This window comes from Parambassis ranga, unplaced genomic scaffold (genome assembly GCF_900634625.1).
Source record: "Parambassis ranga unplaced genomic scaffold, fParRan2.1 scaffold_21_arrow_ctg1, whole genome shotgun sequence".
In the NCBI taxonomy this organism is placed as follows: domain Eukaryota; kingdom Metazoa; phylum Chordata; class Actinopteri; family Ambassidae; genus Parambassis; species Parambassis ranga.
The window spans coordinates 2,092,505-2,114,718 of record NW_021144767.1 but is presented as its reverse complement, the minus strand read 5'-3'; the positions used below and the strand labels follow the sequence as shown (position 1 = coordinate 2,114,718).

Below are 22,214 nucleotides of genomic sequence, written 5' to 3'. Positions count from 1 at the left end.
TATTTTTTTTTCTTTCCCCCCCTTAGATCGCATTTTTGGGGGCCTTAACATGCCCAAAATCTCACCAAACTTGGTAGAAAAATTCATTCGCCCGAAAAAGTTTGAAACGCACATAGGAAAATGACTCTATAGCGCCCCCAACGCGTAGCCCCTTTGGCCAGTTTGACACAGGATTATGAAAATTGGCACACATATGTATCACCCCAAGACGCACAAAAAAGTCTCTTGGACCCCCCCTCCAAACCCAACAGGAAGTCCGCCATTTGAAAGTTTGTGGCCATTTTTGGCGATGTGTGACCCTGCTGCAAAACTTTTCACGCCTCACATACTTCATCGGATTGAGCTGAAAGTCACCGTGTCCACTCAGGACACAATAGGGAATAGACGCATTCCAAAACTCTTACAAAAGTCTGACGGTGTGGCCGGGGCGTGGCCTCAAAGTTTGACCGTTTCAGAGGAAACAGGAAGTCGCTATAACTTCTTCGTTTTCTGTCCGATCTGTACCAAATGTCACATGTATGATCAGAGTCTGACCCTAAACACATCTATACAACAATATTGAGGCTTTGACAGAGCGCCACCTACTGGCTACACCAAATCTTGTGTTTTCATAGGTTTTTCTTCCTGCCCCCCTGGCCTGTTTTGAGTAGGCTCATGAAAATTGGCACACATGTGTATCACCCCAAGATGCATAAAAAAGTCTCTTGGACCCCCCCTCCAAACCCAACAGGAAGTCCGCGATTTTGAAATTTCTATTAATTTTTGGCGATTTGTGACCCTGCTACAAAACTTTTCATGCCTCGCATACTTCATCCAATTGAGCTAAAACTCACTGTGTCAACTCAGGACACCATAGGGAATAGACGCATTCCAAAACTCTTACAAAAGTCTGACGGTGGGGTGGGGGCGTGGCCTCAAAGTTGACCATTCGCCATTACAAAGGAACTCCCTGTATTTTTTGCCCTAACGCGTAGCCCCGCTGGCCAGTTTGACACAGGATCATGAAAATTAGCACACATGTGTATCACCCCAAGACGCACAAAAAAGTCTCTTGGACCCCCCCTCCAAACCCAACAGGAAGTCCACAATTTTGATTTTTTTTTTGTAATTTTTGGCGATTTCTGACCCTGCTATAAAACTTTTCACGCCTCGCATACTTCATGCAATTGAGCTGAAACTCACTGTGTCCACCATAGGGAATAGACGCATGCCAAAACTCTTTCAAAAGTATTACCGTGTGGCGGGGGTGTGGCCTCAAAGTTGACCATTCGCCATTGCAACGGAACTCGCTCTATTTTATGCAGTACTACCCATATACTTCATGCAATGTGGACAAAATCTTACACTACTGCTATGGACCTGAGTCTGAACAAACATATATGCTAATAGGATGATACGGTCATAGCACCACCTACTGGTAGCAGGAAAGTTTGGTTGTAAACATGTGTTTGTTGTACAGCTCTGCAAATGAGACGAAAAGAGAGCATAGGACAGGAGAGTATAGGAGACAAGAGCATAGGAGAGAAGACAGCGATGGCCCCGCGGATCGCAAGGTGCGCGAGGGCCCGCAATGCTGCTTGCAGCTTTAATTTTACTTTGATTTTATTAATATGTGATTGACTTTTGTGTACATCACTTTGGTCAATGAAAGTCGTTTTAAATGTGCTTTATAAATACATTTGACTTGACTTGATGTCAGAATTAGTTACACTGGAACTGTTTAAACTGCTGACAGGTATCGCCTTTGTGTTTGTCTTAGAAACATTTACTGAAGGCTGTGGCAACATCTGATATTTATCACATCAGGTCTCATGTTCGGGGGATGACGCGTACACTAATGAACCAAAGCCGCCAGACAACACATATAAACCCGGCGTTCCCTCTTCCAAGACATTCTGCTACCAGCTGCTGTGACTCTTCAGCCTCTTCTGAACATCACAACAAGGTAAAGCTTCATCACTGCATCTCTGATGTACAGAAACGATTTGATCTGCCTCTCTCAAGTGTTTTGTCTCCATACACGTAGAAGGAAAGCTGCAGCTACCCCTCAGTCCACTTAATGTGGAGCTTAACTCATTTTAAATGAATCTCTGTTGATGTCAGTGTTTGTTAGGATGCATTTTGTAATCTGGACATTGCATTGTCCTTTAGATGGCATCAGGTCTTCATTTCGTTGTGCTCGTCTGTGCGATGGGTGTGCTGTGGATCATGCCAAATGTAAGTGACGACTCCACATTTAAACTTGTGTTTTCATGTTTCATGACCAGCTGTAGGACAGCATTAGAGGAAGGGAATCCTGAACTCATTTCTAATGTTCTTTACACCCACAGGTCAGCTCGACATCAGGTTGGTGAACTTTTCTAAAATGTGACTGATTTAAGGATAACATGTTGGACAGGTTCTGTCCATATATTGTGTTGTTTGTGCTTTAGACAGAAGGCAGATTTCTTGTGTGGATCTTAACTTTACCTCCAGCAGCTTCTGTGTCACATGTTCAGTCAGAGTGGGCTCACTGGAAACAATCATGGCTACAAGCAGAGAGGTCTGTGCAGCTAGCACAGTCAGAAAGACAGAAATCAGAAAAACAGTCAAAGCCTCCCGCAGTTTCTGAAAGGTGTCAGATCATTTACTGCTGCATGAAGAGACTATAGTTAAAGGTGTTGTAGGGTAACACAGCAGCCCTGACATAAATCATGCAGGATGTTGATGTGCTATTGTCATGTTGTAGAAACAATAATTTAATAATTTGTTGCTCTGTATTGTCATCTCTTCTTTAAGGTGGATGCAAATTCTGCCCTTCTGGTTGGAGCTTGCTTCTAGGTCGCTGTTACTTGTTTGACAAAACTGAAAGGGACTGGACGGATGCAGAGGTATTTGGACACCTCTGACACACTGATTGAGGAAGGACAAAACTGGAGGAGGAGAGTTAATACTAAATAAATAAAACTGGAAATCATAGAATTTTCAAAATAAGAAACCCCGAGTCAGAGCAGAGTCCTGATGGATGCAACCACTCATGTTGATCATCCCCCTCAGTTCTTCTTGTCTTGCTCCTCAGCTGTCCTGCCTTTCAAGAGGTGGAAATCTGGCCTCATTCCGAAGCCCTGACGAGTACATCACCCTGCGACAATTTGTCCTGAAAGCCACAGGCAAACATACTACTAGTTGGGTTGGAGGCCATGATGCAGTGAAGGTGAGAGTTTTATCAACAGAATTGCTTTCTGCTGTATTGAATATTTGATCACTATAGGTGTTATATGATCACTACTGTACTGCCTGTATGAATAGAAAAGGGGTACAAAAATAATGGTATTCTTCCAGGAGGGTGTGTGGCTGTGGAGTGATGGTTCAAAGCATGTTTTCACTGCCTGGGGCCAAGGAGAGCCTAATGATCTTGGAGGAGAAGACTGCATGGAGATCAACCGGGGAGGTACAAATGAATCGTGGTTCTCTAAGTTCGATCTCTATTTTTAATTTATAAAACAATATATCATTATTGATCAATGAATACCATGTCCAACTCATCCTAATCATATGGTGATGTGGCACTTAGCCAAGTAGGCTCCCCATAATCTCAAGCCTAATTTATTTGTCCAGTTTATCCAGATGAAAGCGCTACATCTGTTTTACAGACACCATTTCCTTATGCCAGTCATCAAATTTGGTGGATTTCCAGGCCAGTAGCAAACATTTTAGCTGTTCTCAGACAGGCATTCTCACACTTTTCCCTCTTGTTTAAACGCTCTCAAAGTTCACGCCATAGAAAAGTAAGCCCAGTATTATAGAATGAAACCAAAAATCAAAACCTGTTTCCAGTACGCATTCTGTACTGTACAGCAGACACTGCACAGAGGAGATTGACTTATACTAGTCTACAGCCAATCAGGATGCAGAACACAATGCACTGTTAAAAAAAAGTGCTAAAAAGGCAAAATAGCACAAAAAAAATGTGCAAAAATAGTAAGGCCATGAAGAGAGCAGGAGAGCAGGGATGGATTTTGGAGTTTGATCCCCTTGATGTTTGGGTGTGCCAGCAGGGGGCACAGTTTGTTCCCTGCCGCACACCTCTTTGCAACAAGAACGGTCTAGATTTGTTCCCATTTGTGCGAATGGAAGATCTGGGAAAAAGAGAAGGCCACTTTATTGTGTCTTATGAGCATCTAGAGACAGTATGGCTGCACCTTCACCATCTGTGTGGTCTGTGTAAAGGATATTTTTTAGCTGGCACTTTGTCACTTTCTCAGCGTTAGCATCATGTTGTGTTGCTGTCATTGTTTACAGACAACGTCAATGATGCAAGTTGCACCCTCAAGAGACCCTCTGTTTGTGTCATAAATCCATAACTTTCACTACCTGTTCGGATGCATCTGGCATGAGGACCTTACATCCACACTGCTGATGTCACTTCCACCAGGATGTCAGGCCTCGATGACATCACTGCTGGAAGACGTATTAACAATTTTGATTCCCTTCATCTTCAAACAATAAATCTATTTCCTGCTCAGCAATCTGTTTCACACGTTTGTGTTGGTAAAGAAAATTTTTTAACACATTCTTACAATCTAATCACAACAGAAATGTTCACATGTTCACCACATTACGTTATGTTACTGTCCTTCATAACAAGTCAAAGGTTCACTTTGACTTATTGCCCAAATTATGATGCGGTATTGAATGCTAAAACTAACGCATGTCATCCAACTAGAAAATTAGCATCTCATGTGGTCCCCCCACAATCAGCCATTATCTTTTTTTCTTTTCAAAAAGTGTGTTTATTGATTTTCAGAAAAATAATCACACTACATCAAATAATACAGGTGCAAAACAAAGCTATTACATGGCAGGGCAGTATCATGCAGCATTAACACAGTCCTAAACATAACTCATCCTTAAGAGTTTTTGATGGTCCAAAAGTTAACTCAGTTATCCTGGACAGAAAATCATTAAGAAAAACAGACGAATAATCATTAGTTGATGCCTCCAATGCTTTCCTCCCCTCCAAGAACAGCATAAAAGATCTCCACAAAATGAGATATTTACCTTTTAACGTTACGTTAAAGTTCATTTCTCCACTGCAAGAGAGTCGGTTAGTCCTGCCAGCCAGACACTAATACTTGGTTTGGTGCTGGATTTCCAAGATTTAGCTATGGTGTATTTAGCTTGTAGCATGCAAGGATACAAGCAAACAATTTCCCCCTGGGATCAATAAAGTATTTCTGATTCTGATACACAGTTTGGCATCTATAACTAATTTAAACCTGTAATATTTCAAATCATATCTTTCACTTTACCATCCAAAGCCTGTTATCATGTGCCCTTTACCACATTAATAACACATGTCTGGGATATTGGGGTTAAATTTATTTAGCTTGAGTTGGTGTTACATATATTCTCATTATCCACTCATACTGAAGTAACAATATTTGAGATTTCAAGCAAATCTTCTGCCAGTCCTCAGATAAAATTACAGAATTTAAGTCCTCACGAGTATTGCGTAGAAATTTGATGTTAACCTCTGACCTACCTTGTCTTAAATCTTCAAATGATGTGAGAATGTTATTATTGAATAAATCTACAGTTTTACTTATTCCTTTGTCTGCATTATGGGAGGCATTATGAAGTGGGGCGGCCCAGTAGTACCATTGGAGGTTTGGGACTTTAAGCCTCCTCCATCATAGTGGGAGATAAAGCATGGAGTCTTGCTCGATTGTTATTCCAAATAAAATTACAAAATCATCTTTGAGAAAAATGAGTAGGAGATTTGATTCATTATAATTAGCCTCTACTAGATCGTCAACGTAATTCTGATACCCAGATAGGTGAAGCTTTTTCTAACTATTTTGAATGGTGATTGAATGCTTAAGGAAAAGAATAGCTGATTTTGATTCATTAATTCCGTAACCAGAAAGCTTATTGAAAGAGCTAATTGCATTGAGCAAATGATGTAGTGATTGTTCCAAGTGGGATAAAAAAAATTACAATACCATCTGCGAATAAGCCTATTTTGTTGTAAATTTCATGTATTTTAATGCCAGTAATATTCTTATTGGTCCTAATGGCAATAGCCAAGGGCTCAATTCCCAGCACAAACAGTGGAGGTGAAAGAGGACAGCCCTGGCGCGTGCCTCTTGAGAGTTTATGGTCCTTACAGGATTTGTTCAGCAGGATTTGAAGCCTAAATACAATCAGAAGAAGTGGAGAGCTAATGCTAAGCTAACTACAGCAGTCACATGACTGCAACATCACCACCACCCGCTCTGTTTACCGGACCTCTTCTACAGTACAAACAGCTTGATGATGTTTGATGACATTGTTTGTAGTCCCATTTAGCCACTTGTTAGCATGTAGCGTTTTTCAGACAGTAAACAATCATCATGGTGATTTATGAGTGCTGCTGTATCTCTGTAAGTTAAACTGACCTGGTTAATGTAACATGCAGCTTGTTTGGTGGAGTGTGGACACATCAGAGATAATGGAGTTTTTCCCAGTGCAGGAGAGACAGCAGGGACAAATATTGTCTGTTGTTTGTTTGCCTGAACATGGACTAAACCTGCACACACACCCGCAGTCTGCCCACAGTTACTGACGTAGCCACTCCGTCACACCCCAGCTGACACATGACCGCACCAGGTGGATGCTGCTATGACAGGTGGTGGTTGTCAGCGTTCCTCGTTAGTATAGTGGATAGTATCTCCGCCTGTCATGTGGAAGACCGGGGTTCGATTCCCCAACAGGGAGAAAGACTTTTACCACTAGATAAGATGATACTGACCCCCAGAGGAACATGAAGTCATTGCAGCAGCATAACAATAGATAAAGTAAAAATAAAGATGATACAGAACAACCATAAGATATGCAGATATACATGTAAGTCTGTTCCGGTTGGCCAGCAGGTGGTGCAGAGGCACGGTTGATTTGGTTGGAGTGACAGCTCCCATGCTGCACTTTTCTTCAGTGACACCATAGTTGCTGAGAGAAGTTTGTGCAGGGCGCCATATTGCTTTCAGAAGTTTGATTCCTCTGAAAGGTAAGCAGCACTTTATGATGTGGTTTATTTTATGTGAAGGTAGTGATTGTGCATGGCTCCTTGGGAGCTCACTGTAAAAATGTATATTTATGAGGCTGAGTTCTGTTTCTGACAGAAGTTTGATTCTTCTGAAAGGACTGTGTTTGGAGCATCTGTTAAAGTACATGGAAAGGTCTCAGTCGCAATCTAAGAACCCAAGTCCGCTGTCTCTGTCCCTCCCATATCTGCCCCCATCACGACTAAACACAACACAGACTCAACACCCAGACCAAGACCCAACACAGACCACTCTTAGAACACAGAGACTCTTAGAACACAGACCACTCTTAGAACACAGACAGAAGTATGAATTATATATGATTAAAATAAAAAAACAATTGAATGCAAATAAATGATTTTGTGGAATTTAAATCAAACCTAAAAACACCAGAATCAGCAAATCACATGTTTGCATTACAGTGGTCCCTCCTATAACCAGTTCACCTCTCACCTTGTTTTTCTCTTACAGCTCATTGAGTTCTGGTCCGGATAGTCCGTAGACCAGTGTCAGTCCATCTCCAGAATGCAGAATGCTGCTGAAAACAGGTTTGATCTTTGGTTTCATTCTGTAATACTGGACTTATTTCCTACGAAGGTTTGAACTCTGACAGTGTTTAAACAGAGAGAACGGAGTTTAAAGTGTGCAGTGAGGGGTTCACAGCCTTAAAGGTACGGTAGGAGATTTCATTCTGATGTACTTTTGGTTAAATTAGTGTAACTTCTCTTTACAGTCTGATTAGTTCGGCAGTTTCACTTTTAAACGAAGAATATTAATGAAGATGTGTTAAAGCACCAGAGCTACTGTCATTTAAAACTGAACAATTTATCAGTGTCGTGCATTCACATAACCTTTATTAATACCCATGGAGTCATTGGGTTGTGTGAGCAGCATATACAAGAAGTGACAGTAAACACAATGCATGTGTTGATTTTCTGTGTCCTCTTCACAGATACTGTGTGTACTACTATACTGCAGCATTTTCTGAGCCAGTCATCTACAACGTTACTAACACAGCCACAACTGTTATTTTGTATGTAATTCAGTGATACAATGATTCTGTACATGGTTGGAAACCTTCAGCTGTAATAGAAACAGTAGTGCTTTTTATATTGTTAGAATAGAAATGTAACTGTGCCCTGACAGATTTTTTTTTTTCTTCCTTTCAGCTCTTTGGAAAACTCTTCAGATCGACGCTGGATACACCTACACACATATTCTATATAAATAACTTTAAACACATTAACACCTACAGACACATGTTCTATATAAATTACATTAAACACATTAACACCTACACACACACACATATTCTATATAAATAACACATAGCTATACATACATATACACACACAGTACATATACACACAACTCTGTCTACCTACTTCACAGGACAATGCCGCGGAAGGGGAAGAGGTCCCAGGCCCAAACGGTGCGCTGGAGGCGGCTGGACCTGGCAGATCCTGGACCACCAGAGGTCGCAGCCAGAGACTCTCCTGCTGCACAGGTAAATGTTCTTATGTCAGTGTCCCTATTTAAAGTCAAGAAGTGATTAATGCTTCTTCTGTTGTAATATGTTATGATATGCCAATGTTCAGTCAGGTGGTCTTTCAGTAGTCGTAAAGTTGAAATGCTCTGCTCTCAGACGGCCCTGAGGCCTCCACCACCAACACAGTTGCAGAGAATGGATGCTGCACCCTCCTGCTCCCGTTCTCCAACTGCAGATGTATGTATTTGCATCTTCCACTCGATTAGTCATGAAATTCTCCTCAGTTTAACAGATCTTAGTACATTCTGTCTCATTCACTGACTGAAGTGAATGAGACAGAATGTACTCCTCACTTCTTTGCATAGTTTATTTAGCTTGCATTGTTTCCATCTTGACAGACATTCCGTCATGGTTTTGGTTATTTACATGTACACAATATGCACGACAGGAGTTAAAGTTACATGTGACTTATTTGCTATCAGATGCTTGAAACACCTCCACCCACCAAACCGTTTTGGCCGTCCTCATCACACTGTTCAGCTTAAATCTCCCATATTTTAATAAGTTTGTTCCTGTATTATTATTCCATCTGTTTAAAATATATATTAAATGAATCTTTTCACTTCTTTCAGAAATCAACTGAGGTTATGAGGACGATGGCATGTGCCTCAGAGGCTGCAACACCAATTCACACCAGTAAGAGTTATAGGTTATACTGTATGTGTGGATGCTCTCATTCTTGGCGGTCTTCAAAACACCATCCTTAAGTCCAGTTGCCTCAATTCTAAACTCTTGTAAATATTATAGGACTATTATAATTTCATGTCAACATGTCGATCTCAACCAACAACTGTCTGGATAATGGGGAACAGCTACATCCGACGTGGTGGCGAGAGAGCTGCAGCCACAGTGGGAAACGCCCTTGGGGTCAACAGGACCACCATCTACTGGCTTGGGTGTGGTGGTCTCAGGTGGAGTAATTTCCTCCCCTTCTTCTCCAGGTCCCTACGAGGAAGAGCAGTTCCAGACGTCCTCCTCATCCACTGTGGCGGGTTCTTAAGTGTCAGGCTTGTCGCAGCGATGAAGGAGGACCTGCACCGCCTCCACCTGCAGCATCCAGCTATGAAAATCATCTTCTCAGGGCTCACTCAGAGGTGCAGGTGGAGGGGTGTTGCCAGTCCTGGTAACATAGACAAGGCCCGCAGGTTCGTGAACAGTGTTATGGCTGCATATGTCTGTTCAGTTGGTGCACACTTTGTGCATCACACTGACGTAAAGTATGACTCCAGGGCTGTTTTTGCGAGATGGCGGACGATAGGGGACATGACATTTTTTTAAAGAGTTTGGCCACGGCCATTAAAGCCCAACTTCAACAGCAGGAAGTGTTCTGTCTGCCAGTTTGCCTGCAGTTTAACTTGAGTCAAAGGACTTTCAGGCCTCAAAACAGCCCACAGTGTCATATTTTTTTAGCCATAACGCATTCATTTCTGTTTACCAGTTGTGCTCTTCCTCACTCCCACACTCTCTCCCATTCCCTCTGTCCTTCTCTCATACAACACTAGCCATAACACTCATATATGCATACACTGTTTTTGTTCATTGTTATATATGTTAGGTGTGGTGGCTGCGTGTTCTTATGTATGTGTTCAGGATGTTTTAGGTGGACATGGTAAATGCAGAGGAAAGACAGGAGAACCCCGATCTGGCCTTAGACAGCTGGTTGGAGCCTGCATAAACGGGGCACGGCCGGTTGAATGAGGTCCGACAGATCAGGCTTTTCTCCCGTCGACACCTGTTGTGTTCAGGTCTGGGTCATATGTTCAGATGTGTTCTCATGTATTTTATGTGCTGCACTAACCCAGTTTTCAGAATGTTGAAGATGTTTTAGGTTTCTGGGTGTTCTGGGAGAGTGAGACAAAGAGAGAAGAAAGTGAGGTAAATGTGAAGTTATTTTATGTTTGTGTGTTATTAGACAATGCTGTTCCTTGTACTCGTTAACTTGATTCCAGTTTTTGATGTTTTATTCAGTCCCAGAGGAGGCTTCTCAGATGGATCGTCACAGTTTGTTAAAGGGGAAAACATAAAGATAAGTATTTTATATTAAAAGTTATTCACCAGATCACTTACACAGAACAGTGCACTGATGCAATTGTTTGTTTTGTCTTTGCTGAACAGGAAGCTGACCAGATTGAATCATTTGACTTTTTCTGCTACAGAAAAGTTTTTCAACTGTAATTTTACAGCTACAGATCCTGCAGAATCAAATCACTGAAGCTGTATAAAAGTACATGCATCAACACTGGTAATATGAGCTGTTTTGACCTGCACAGGGATCTATGCTAAGCTATTAGCATGAAGAAGAAACTAGCTTAACTTACAGTTGCTGGAGCTCTCTCAGAATGGTCTGCTCTCTCCCTCTGTCTGCAGCAGAATGAGCTGCTGCACTGTCTTTCCCTCCACCTGGCCCCTGCCTCTCCCCCGGCCAGATGTCCTGCCTGTCCCCTTTGAGAGGGGGGCCTGTCTGCACTGTGGGACTCTCTGTCCTCTGGGTCCTACAGAGACCCTGTAGGGATCCAAACATGATTTCCAGCACTAACTCAGCAATTCTGTGACACACCTCAGGCCTCCTTCCAATGAAGAAAACCTGATTTACCGTATTTCCAGCAATTTCTCAGCAATACTTTGACACACAGGCACCAAATTCACAGGACTCAATCACAGGAATATACATGTACATACAGTACAATATACATACAGCCTTATACATGTGTGCCAAGTTTGAAGGATTTTTTTAGGCCTGAATATCACCTAACTTGCTGCTGATGAGTCTGTGGTTGCCAGTGCCATTTTGTTTGCTGTTGTGTGCTGGGGGCAGCAGACTGAAAGCAGTGGACACAAACAGACTCAATAAACTGATCAGAAGGACATGATGGTCTGCTGTGGGTCATGTCTTTGTTCTGCACATGTACAGATAACATCACCAGTGTTACACAAACACATCATGTGCTGCTTGACTTGTTCCATTCATGGTAGGAAAGCATGTGGAAGTCACACATGTCAAATCTGTGCTAGTCTCCCTTCATTCAGCCCATATGAAGACAAAGAGTCTGCAGGTCCAGGAAGTTATAATTAACTATCATTAAATAACAAGAACTTATGATGCAGCCAGCACATTTATACCATGAAGACCCCTTTAAAATAATAAACCTCAGAAACTGGTGTTTTCATCTGCCAAAAAGTGACTGTGGCCCCACAGTAAGTCCAGGGGCTTATTTCTGCCTCAAAAGGACTTGATTTCATTGTGGTCTGTGATATTTAACAGATTATTGTTGAATCCAGGAACACTTCAGACCGGTGCTGTAGGTGGACTGACTTGCAGCCACCCTTTGAAATATCTTAGAAATAAAGGTGAGGTTGGAGATCACAGCAGTTTAAAAGCCTGTGGTACTTAATCTGTTGCCAGAGACAGGTTGATCTGGCCACACTTGTGTGAAATCAGCCTGTCTAGTGTAGGGTGAAAGAATTGATTCTGCAGTGTGTGTTCAGATATATAGGAGTGTGTCCCTAACATGAAGTATTCATGTTTAAATGTGTTTATCACTTAATAATGTGATTTTCATAAGTGTTTATGTGTTAGGAAGTTTTATAGAAAATCAAAGTAATTCGAGGATACTGAATGTATTAAGAAGTAATTTCATAGTGTGTCATATAACTTTGTTTTCTGCAGTTCAGGCTGTGGCAGATGAGATCAGTTGTTTTTCTGCTCTCTGGAGCTCCGGTTGGTACGAGATGGTCATAAATTCAGACTAAGGACAGCAGCACCTCTAACCTGATAAAAGCCAGATTCTAAAGGAATGTGTTTTTCTGAGTGCCCGTGTTATGGTCATCCCTAGATCGGACTCACAACCTATGAGATTTGAGGAATTGGAGTTTTACCTTATTAGGGAATAAACACTAATAGTCTATTCACTGTATGACCCAGGGTCTGCAGGGGGATAGTAGATGCCCCTGTGGGCCGGCAGGCAGGAACGCCCATGGGGTATATCAATGTGTGAATTCCATGTCCAGTTGTTGTTGCGTTGCTCATTGTTGCTGTGTGGTTGTTTGTTTTTGTTGGTTGTCCTGTTCTTGTGTTGTTCTTCTTTGGTTCTTTGTGGTCAACAACCCAGAGCTCTGTGACTCAGAATCTGCCTCATTGTTCAATAAATTGTAATCTTGAGACCAGAATTTATCCGCTCCTTCCTCATAAACCAACTCGGGAGGAGAAGAAACAAGGGGAATTGACCGTTTTTGACCTCCCCATTTTTTCCAGAGTTTCTCACTAATATTGCTTTATTTTTTACAGACCAGACTGGAGCTCTGCCAAGCAATTACTGGGAGATTTCAATTTCCTTAGGCGTCTGACAGACTATGACAAGGATAATAGCAAACCTCAGATCCTGCTGAAGCTGCAAAAATACATCAACAACTCTGAGTTCCTACCTGAGAAGGTCTGTTTGAATTTCATGTCCAACATTCGGACATGATCTATCGGATCTATCAACAGAACTTCTCTTATCTTTTCTTTTACTTAAAGTAAAAAAAGATTAGAGTTCAGACACTTGGGCAGTTTTGTAGTAAATGTCATAATGTCAGTATTGGAATGGCAATGTAATTTATATCCTTTATCCACTGTACTGTAGGCTATGTAGATTAATGATATATATTCTGAAAAAATAGATGGAATTTGACCACAGTTTGTTTCAGTGTGCTGGTGTAATTACTTTATCATGTGCTGCTTTTAGGTGGAGAAGGCGTCCAAAGCTTGCGGGTCGTTGTGCATGTGGATCTTTACTCCAAAGAAAGAGAAACGTGGTTAAAGCACAGGTCAGTCATAAAGAGTGCAGTTTATTATTACTGATACACATGCACATTTGCAATATTTCTTCACAGTCTGCTGTCTGTTCCTTTGTCACTTTTGCTATTCATCTGCCATGCACCGCTCTGTGTGACTGGTCTGCATACTCTTCTCCCCGCTACCCTTACCTACGCAGGCAGAGCTGGATACAACCAAGAAAACACTAAGGGAAAAGCAACAACAACTTAAGGAGGTGGAGGATCAGATGAAGGACCTACAAAATGGCTCTGACACAGGCTCGACTGGACAGAGCAGGGAAACTGACTTCTGCTCTGGGGGACAGCAGATACGCTGGGAAAAAAATTTTGCAAATCTTGAGCAGGTCATCAACAGTGTTGTGGGAAATGTATGCATTGCAGCTGCCTGCATTGCCTACTATGGAGCCTTCACTTCCCACCATAGACAGCTGGTAGGTACAGTGTGATGGGATGGTTTAAAACCTTTAGGGCCTCTGTGATAAAGTGTGCAGCTGGTATGGCCAATGTGAGCCTGGTCCTAGAGTTTTTTTTTTTTAGAAACAAAAGCAGTAACAGCTAATACCATATACCCTGTGTACTCTTGTTCCCCAGTGGATTAAGCAGTGTCAGAAGCTAAACATACCCATCAGTTCCCCCTTGAGCCTGATCGACTTTCTGAGTGATCCATATGACATCCTCCAGTGGAACACTGAAGGGTTGCCCTGTGACACTGTATCTACAGAGAATGGAATCCTGGTAACCAAAGACCGTCGCTGGCCTCTTATGATCGACCCACAGGATCAGGTGGCGTAAATTAATTCAGAGGACATATGTATTCTATGAAAATAGAACCTCCTTTCAGACACAGTCAGAGACAAAGTCACAGACTGGCCTCCGCACCAGCATACCTAACGCAACAATACCAAGCTTCCCTTCATACAGTAGAAAGGACACCAACCAGCTCGTTCAGCATTGCAAATTTGCACTAAATTAAGATATTTTCACTGCTTCTTTATTGTTTCCATGTCTGATCATGTTTCCTTGAATGCTGTAGGTAATACACTTGGCATCAGCAAGTGTGCACCAGAGACAGTTAGGTCACTAAGGAGTCTTGGAATTCACATTCAACAAACCTTTGCTCACAAATCCCAACGGCTATCAACTATAATAGGTATTATGTGCTTTCCAAGAAGCACACGTTTGGAATAAAAACAGTATCGCACACAAGAACCTTTGTGAATCCTTCTGCCATTGAAGCTACATATTGGGCAGTATAATGAACGCCTGGCATCAAACCATGTTTCTGCAGACATTAAATCACCTGCCAGCTACACCTGTGTGCAATGCCCTTTTGTTCAACACCAGCCAGGAGAGCAGAAGGACCCTGTGAATGCAAGGGTTTACTCCAGTGTTTATTCAAACCAGGGGTTGCATGGTGACTGTAACAGCCGAATAAGTCTGAGGAGCGTTTTTGTTAGACAGAAAAAACAAAGGCTCTGATGATGCAGAGGGACATGACAGTTAATCTTCATAAATTAATTAGTGTTTCATTAGAATTGTAGTGTGTGTGATCCTGGCTTCGATGAATGTAAAATGTGTCTTTTGGCATGTACATTTTTTTCTGTTTTCCAGAAATGTATTAAAGTTACAATCATCAATTTCACTGTGACTGAGTCTGGCCTGGAGGACCAACTGCTCAGGTAGACACAAGACAGATATTGAATTCTAACCAAACTTAAGACTCACATTCACAACTTTACCCTTTTCCTTCTCTTTTCCCCCCTTTCTTCTCCTTTCTCTACCTCCAAAACCCTTGAAAATTACAATTACCCTGCAACTTGTTTCTCTCTTTAAAGTGATGTGGTTGCGTCTTGAGAGTCCACATCTTGAGGAACAGAGCAATAAGCTGATTGTTCGCATCAACGCTGACCGCAATCAGCTGAAAGATATCGAGGACCGCATTGTTGAGCTTCTCTCTAACTCTAAGGGGAATATACTTGACAATGAGGAGCTCGTTCAGACTCTCCAGGAGTCAAAGGTGGGGATCTGGCAGAGATCATACGTGTCATCATTTTCAACTTTCTGATCGTTTTCCTAATTGTAATTGAAACTTTTTGTTGTTCTTGTTCTAGTTGTCATGCTCCTCTTTCACTTCTTTTGTCTGTTTTTTTCTCCACTATCTCCAGGTGACATCAGAGGCCATAAAGCATCACCTGAAGGAGGCAGAGGGGGACTCCTTCCTTGTGTATCTTGGGGAGTCCACACAGGCGTGGAGTGGCTTCCCCAGGATACAGTCGGAAGTAGAGCTTGCGGTTGATGATTTGGTCTCAGTTCTAGAATGATTGCTGCTGGGAGTTTGAGCAGACAGCTGTTTACAGGGTCTAAGTTGGAATAAAGATTAATCCTGTAAATGCAAACATCCAATCTACTGAAGTTCAAAGATGTGGGCTCGTCCGGGATTTGAACACAGGACCTGTGAGGAACTGGAACCACTTCTTCATCTGAACCATGGGGATGCCAATTTATAACACCTGAAACCACCTCCACTGTCTGCACACACAGGAAGTTCACCCTGAATCAATGCTCTCTGTTTCAGTTAACCTGTCTGCACAGAATTATTCTCTGTAACAACATGTAGAGCCCGGATAGTTCAGGCTAATTTTCATATCTGTCCAATGAGAGACAATTATCAGAGGAGAGGTTCTGCTTCTCAGGAGGGTCACACCCTAATACAAGACCACTTCCTGTTATGCAACAAATAAACTTTATGATTCAATGTTGGGCTAATGCCACAGCCACAAAAAGACATTTCTCCCAGCTGCTAGACAGCAAGCCTTATCTAGACATGGAGGACAGCCTCCTCATGGAGGACAGTGATATGCAAAGTGTTCAGTCTTTGTCAAACTGCTGACAGTCGGCCGGGTAGAGGAGGAGAAGAAGACCCATGAGAAGCAGGTTTCATGGTGTAATGGTTAGCACTCTGGACTTTGACTCCAGTGATCTGAGTTCAAATCTCAGTGGAACCTTTAGTTTAGTTGGACAGTAATACTGGTGTCCTTTCTGCTTTCTCTAAAAATTCAGGGCTCACTTTGCAGATTTCCAGTCAGCATGTTGTAACTGATAACTATCAGAGTGTATCAGAAGGAGAAGTTACATAAAGATAGAATTTAAATCTCTCTCCTAAATGACACCTTAATCTGGGATTAATAATGAGTATAAAAGTAGCTGAAGACATAATTTAGTATTATAACACATACCTCCTTTATAGGGCTGTCTTGATAACTGCCTCTCATTTCCACCTGTTGTCTGTTCCATTTGCACAACAGCAGCTGAAACTGATCCACAATCAGTGTTGATCCTAACTGGACAGGCTGGTTTCACACAAGTGTGACTGACTTTTTGGGGCAATATTATAACAAATACTTATGAGACATTATATAAAAAGAAAGGTCAGTGCATCATGACTTTAGCTCCATTCAAAGCTTTAGGAGGCTTCATGGCCTCCATCACTCCATAAGACTGTTCCATCTGTTCTGCATCTCTGATATGTGCTGGGACGTGGTGGCTTGGATGGTTTCACTGCAGCTCATCTAGTAATAATGTGTAACACATATATGAACATCAAGCTAATCATGTCATGCTAAACCGAGTCCTTGGAAGAGCAGAAGCTGTGAACAGACCTCATGGAGCAATGGTAGCACGTCTGAGTCCAGATCAGAAGGTTGCATGTTCAAATCATGTCAGGGTCACTGGTTTATGTAATTTAGTCCTCTTTCTGTTCACACCAGGTCCACTAGAGCTCTCAGACTCCTCCACTGCACTGAAGTCTGGGTAGTTTTCACTTGAAGCAGAATGTCGGCTTTCTCCTGTGTTTTCTGGTTAAATTACTGCACATTCAGGGAAAACAGAGTTAGAGTTAAATAGAGCAAAAAATCCTGAGTCATCGATCTGCATTCGTTTAGAGGGCCGAAAGGAGCAAGTGTGAAAACACCCTAAATTTTAATCTTAAGTGGGACCAACACTCCCCGAGTAGCTTCTTCAGTTCGGCAGTGACAATTCCTTCCTTCCTGATGTGATGTTGCTCCTTCTTCTTCCCCTCTGAGCTGGTCGGTACAGTTTGAGCTCTGTGCTGCAGCCATTGCGACAGCCATCGCACCTCAGAGTGATCCAGCAGTGCCTCATGTTCAGCAGCATACAGTGAGCAGCTTTAATCTCTGATTGACAGACTTTATCTGCGCAGTAACTTGCAGAACAGAAAGTCTTCCAAAATATCTCCTTTCCAGGGATAGCACACCAAACTATCAACTGAGCAGCACTGGAGATGCTCTGCTCTGTCGATTCAATCCAACTGAAAGGAACATTTTCTTACATGATCGCAGTCTATCCAGCAGCTGTGCCTGAATGTCAGCTGAGAGATCTTCTGTTTCCTCCTCACCATGTCATATGAAAAAGGTACAACTTTCTAGTTTATTAGCTGCCTCTGTGCCAAGCAAAGCTCACACCAGTCAGATCTCTGTCCACCTGTACGGTCACAATCCGGGGGCAGAGACGCTGTTTTCCGGGATGTCTGGGTGCAGTCCTTTTTTTCTAGCTCTGGACAGGAGCTGTATCCACCCTGAAGGACGGCGCCACAGGAAGTTAAAAGGCACTTTGACTCTGGTGGGACTCGAACCCACAACCTTTGAATCACTTCTCCTGTGTTATCTAGAAGTCCAATGCGCTATCCATTGTGCCACAGAGCCACAAAGCAGTTCATTTGTTTGTCCTAGAATGAAAGGCAGAAATCCGGAATAAGCAGCAGCATTCCAGAATAGTCAACAGAATTCCGGAATTATACGTAGAATTCAGGAGTAACAGTCAGTATTCTGGCAAGTCAGCAATCCAGAAGGGAAGGCAACATCAGCAGTGGCTCAGTGGTAGAGCAGGGTTGTGTGTCCTTGACCCACATTGCCTCCAGTGCTGGTCATTGTATGACACTGCTTGGCAGCAGCCTTAAGCAATTTCCCTTTTTTTACACTTACACAAGTTTTTAGTTACATGTTATATATGGAGTGAAGAGTAACGCAATTTCAATTCTCTGTATGTCCAGCACATATAGCAGATTTGACAATAAAGCTGACTTTGAATTAAAACAAGTGAGTTGTAAAAAAAAATCACCCCCCATACAATTGACACTAGAAGAGAACCTATCATTTGAGACCAGAATGTTTTTTTGTACCAGGCTGTAAACATGTTCATTTCTGCTGTGAAGTTGGACATTTTAACATGGGAGTCTATGGGTAATAACACACGTGAATTACAATTTTTCACACATGTCGTAAACATTCCAGACTAGTGGTTAAGACCTTCAAAACTCAGTGTGTAACATTGTTGGTAAAAACTGTTTGCTTTGGCATGTTTGTAGAGAAGATTGAAGCAAGGCGTCTGGACTTGTAGAGTTTTCCTGAAGAGGTTTCGCTGCTCATCCAAGCAGCTTCATCAGTTGTTGATCTGTTGGTGGGGAAACATGGTTTATATGTGGTTGCAGACCTCAGTGGGTGGTCTGGATAAAACTCACAAACAATAGCACTAAATGTTTCCATAACTACCTGTGATGATCTGGCTGCCTGTGCCAGGTGTGTCTAATGACTGGCTAACGACTATGAGACTGCTGGTAGACAGCCCATTGTTCTTGCTGTTAGCATGTGACTTGGAGTGAAACTTCCTGGGAATGGATGAAATAACTGCTTTGTATGTGGTAGAAAGATGAGGCCACCACCTCGAGAAGGTTTTACCAGCTTAACATAGATGGCTTCCTTGACTTCCTCTCTGTCTAAAATGTGAACATTGTTGTCCTCAAAGGAGTGTCCTTTGTCTTTGAGGTGGAGGTGAACAGCTGAGTCTTGTCCTGAGGAGGTGGCTCTCCTGTGCTGAGCCATTCTTCTGTGGAGTGGTTGTTTAGTTTCTCCAATGTACAGATCAGAGCATTCCTCACTGCACTGGACTGCTATATGATATTGCTGTGTTTCTCCCTGGGAGTTTTATCCTTTGGGTGTACCAGTTTCTGTCTCAGGATTGTCCTGCAGTGGAGACTGCAACCTTAACACAGCGCCTTGGAAGAAAAGCAGACTTGCAGAATGAAAGGCAGCATTTCGGAATGAAAAGCATTCCAGAATGAAATTCAAATTTCCGGAATGAAAGGCAGTAATCCAGAATAAGTGGCAGCATTCCAGAATAGACATCAGTATTCTGGAATGATAGGCAGAATTCCCGAATAACACTGTATAGTGGAACAGAAGTCAGCAAGACATCATTCTGGAATGAAAAGCATCCCAGAATGGAAGAAAGCATTCCCAAATGAAAGGCAGAAATCTAGAATGAGAGCATCCTGGAATAGACATCCATCCACCCACTCCAGAATGATAGGCAGGATCCTGGAATGGTAGACAAAATTCTGGGATTAAACCCCTAACCCAACAGCGGCCTGTGATGTCATGGAAGCGTGCGTTCCAAAATGGAAGGCAACATTCCAGGACAAAAGTCAGCTAACAGAATGAAAAGCAGATTTGCGGAATGAAAGACACCATTCCAGAATGAAAAGCAGTCCATAATGAAAGACAAAATTTTGGAATGAAATGCAGAAATCCAGAATAAACAGTAGCATTCCAGTATAGACATCAGTATTCCGGAATGATAGGCAGAATTCCCGAATAACATCATAACATCATTTAATCAATAGGGCTCGACCGATTAGCTCGATCCCCATACGGCCAATCTGTGTTTTCATTGTTGAAGCGTGGACATGCCTGTTTCACTTACTGTGTGCTGGTTGGTACATTGGACTCAAGGATTGGTTTTTGAAGACACTCCTCCAAGTGGTGTCTTCAGTTCTGCTACTATTCTGGTTGGGAATCTGAGTTTTATGTGTTCAGGATCTCTGTGGGTGGATCTTGCAGGAAATCAGACTTTTAATCTGAGGGCCCAGGGTTCAAGTCCCTCTTCAGGAGCAACACTATATATTCCTAACCAGAAATCTTTGTACATATCTTAACCAATGTCAAACTAAGAAAAACATGTGCTTTTGTTCTTCCACCAACTGAAACATGAAAAGCAAGAAGTCACATGTGGCTCGTTGGTCTAGGGGTATGATTCTCGCTTTGGGTGCGAGAGGTCCCGGGTTCAAATCCCGGACGAGCCCTTATCTTTGAAATTCAGTAGATTGGATGTCTGTCTCATGTTTACATTTACAGGAATAATCTTCAACCCAAATAGGTTCATATTCCAATTTAGACCCTGTAAACAGCACTCTGCTCAAACTCCTAGAAGCAATCATTCTAGAACTGATATTGTTTCTTCAAGAGAAGAAGTCTTTGCACTGAGGACTAACGTCGGAAGTAAAGGCTCTGTGTTAGCCTAAGCAGCACTTGTATGCAGGGGTACAGCCAGTGCTTAAGTGTAGTTAATGTGAAACAATACAGTCGCGATTTATTGAAGTGAAGCAGTCGGCATATTTTCACGATATATTTTATTTTTTATATCGTTTTTGTCTGCTGGTGGGTGCCTGCTCCCCTGCGTGTGTGTCTGTGCTGCTGGGTGTGCATCGGGCTGGAACTGTGCCGTACGTGACAGACAGCAGGGGAGACCTGTAAACGTGCTGAAATGACTTTGTTTAGTAAAAGGAAAAGGTATAAACGTGTTCTATTGTAAGGGGACCACCTGCATGCAGATGTACTTTAATACGTGGATTAGGCTACTACTAAATCCATAGGCGTCGCTACCATTATATCAGAGGGGGACGTGTCCCCCCCACATTTTAAAACGGCCCGTTTGGACCCCCCCACATTTAGTGAGTAGGAAACTCCACATAATGCTGTCTCGATTGCTCGTGAAAAACTCTGTTCCACTAAGTTCGTAAGAGAATAACCTCACCACTGAAATCCACTCCATGTTTTCCTGGTTACCACAGCGCTGCAATACCGTTACTATAGTAACGGACCTAACAAAGCCATGGCTTTCTTCGAGCGAGCGTAAAACACCGTAAAGAGAACCGTCAGTGCTGGTCGACGCTGGAGGAGGTAACGTCAGTGTCATCCCACAAAGTCCTCATGCTGAAGCCTGACTGTTTGTCACATGGCCCCAGGTGACGTTTGGTTGATGTTAAATCAACTTAGAAAAGTTGGGAGGAAGCTGCTGTTTACTTCCAGTTACAGTAGATGGTATTATTTGTCTGATGACATGTTGTTGCCTTTTCTGCTGCCTCCCCACACACAATGGACATGAGAGATTCTAACAAAGACACGGAGAGTTAGAGTTGTTTTCAGCATTAACCCATGTTGTAATAGGCCAGGTTAGCTCCTGTTAGCCTGCTAGCTTCAGCCTCGCCGAGCCAGTGCACAGCCACCTGCTCATATTCTTATCAGCAAGAATAAAACACATGTGATGGACCGTCAGGACACAGTGGAGCATTATATGAACAGGGAAACACTGATGCAGCAGATGAGGCAGGGCATCATTATAAACACATCCACAAGGTTTGTTGTGAATTCAGCAGTTTTATAAGCAAATAAAAATAAGGACATGCATCTTTTTGTAAGTTAGTATTTTTAGTGTTTCAGTATTATCTGCATTAAGCAGTTTGGTTCATTTTTCTATGGGATTTGCCAGTTTTTTGTCTCTGTAAATGAGAGAAGGCCTCAGATATGGAGGCTGTTAGTGTAGCAGCACCAGTATGTTTGACAAAACTGTTGTTTCACTTGTAATTAGTTTGTCACCGAGTTTTTGTTGAATCTGTCTCTGAAATAGTCATTAAGTGTTTACTTCTGTAGGTA

The 22,214-nt window shown here is 42.4% G+C and overlaps 1 protein-coding gene and 3 non-coding genes across 4 annotated transcripts; 3 read left to right on the top strand and 1 right to left on the bottom strand.

Annotated features, from left to right (window-relative positions):
- Positions 1–1,906: 1,906 nt before the first annotated feature.
- On the top strand, positions 1,907–15,493 carry LOC114429857 (galactose-specific lectin nattectin-like). The gene is made up of 7 exons (XM_028398472.1): positions 1,907–1,945; positions 2,152–2,217; positions 2,331–2,346; positions 2,779–2,870; positions 3,059–3,193; positions 3,322–3,430; positions 15,264–15,493. The coding sequence occupies exons 2-7, from the start codon at positions 2,152–2,154 to the stop codon at positions 15,491–15,493; spliced, it is 648 nt and encodes a 215-aa protein (XP_028254273.1). The 5' UTR covers positions 1,907–1,945.
- An 868-nt stretch (positions 15,494–16,361) lies between these two features.
- trnaq-uug (transfer RNA glutamine (anticodon UUG)) lies at positions 16,362–16,433 on the top strand. Its single transcript has one exon. It is a non-coding gene; the product is annotated as a tRNA-Gln (tRNA).
- A 1,625-nt stretch (positions 16,434–18,058) lies between these two features.
- Positions 18,059–18,149, bottom strand: trnar-ucu (transfer RNA arginine (anticodon UCU)). The gene is given in 2 exon segments: positions 18,059–18,094; positions 18,113–18,149. It is a non-coding gene; the product is annotated as a tRNA-Arg (tRNA).
- A 2,363-nt stretch (positions 18,150–20,512) lies between these two features.
- On the top strand, positions 20,513–20,584 carry trnap-ugg (transfer RNA proline (anticodon UGG)). Its single transcript has one exon. It is a non-coding gene; the product is annotated as a tRNA-Pro (tRNA).
- Positions 20,585–22,214: the final 1,630 nt, after the last annotated feature.

Excerpts from the sequence above, each read along its gene's own strand:
- LOC114429857 (XM_028398472.1), top strand. The coding sequence starts at position 2,152 with ATGGCATCAGGTCTTCATTTCGTTGTGCTCGTCTGTGCGATGGGTGTG. Across the intron at positions 2,871-3,058 it reads GGGACTGGACGGATGCAGAG|CTGTCCTGCCTTTCAAGAGG; the intron begins GTATTTGGACAC and ends CTTGCTCCTCAG. Across the intron at positions 3,431-15,263 it reads CATGGAGATCAACCGGGGAG|TGATGTGGTTGCGTCTTGAG; the intron begins GTACAAATGAAT and ends CTCTCTTTAAAG.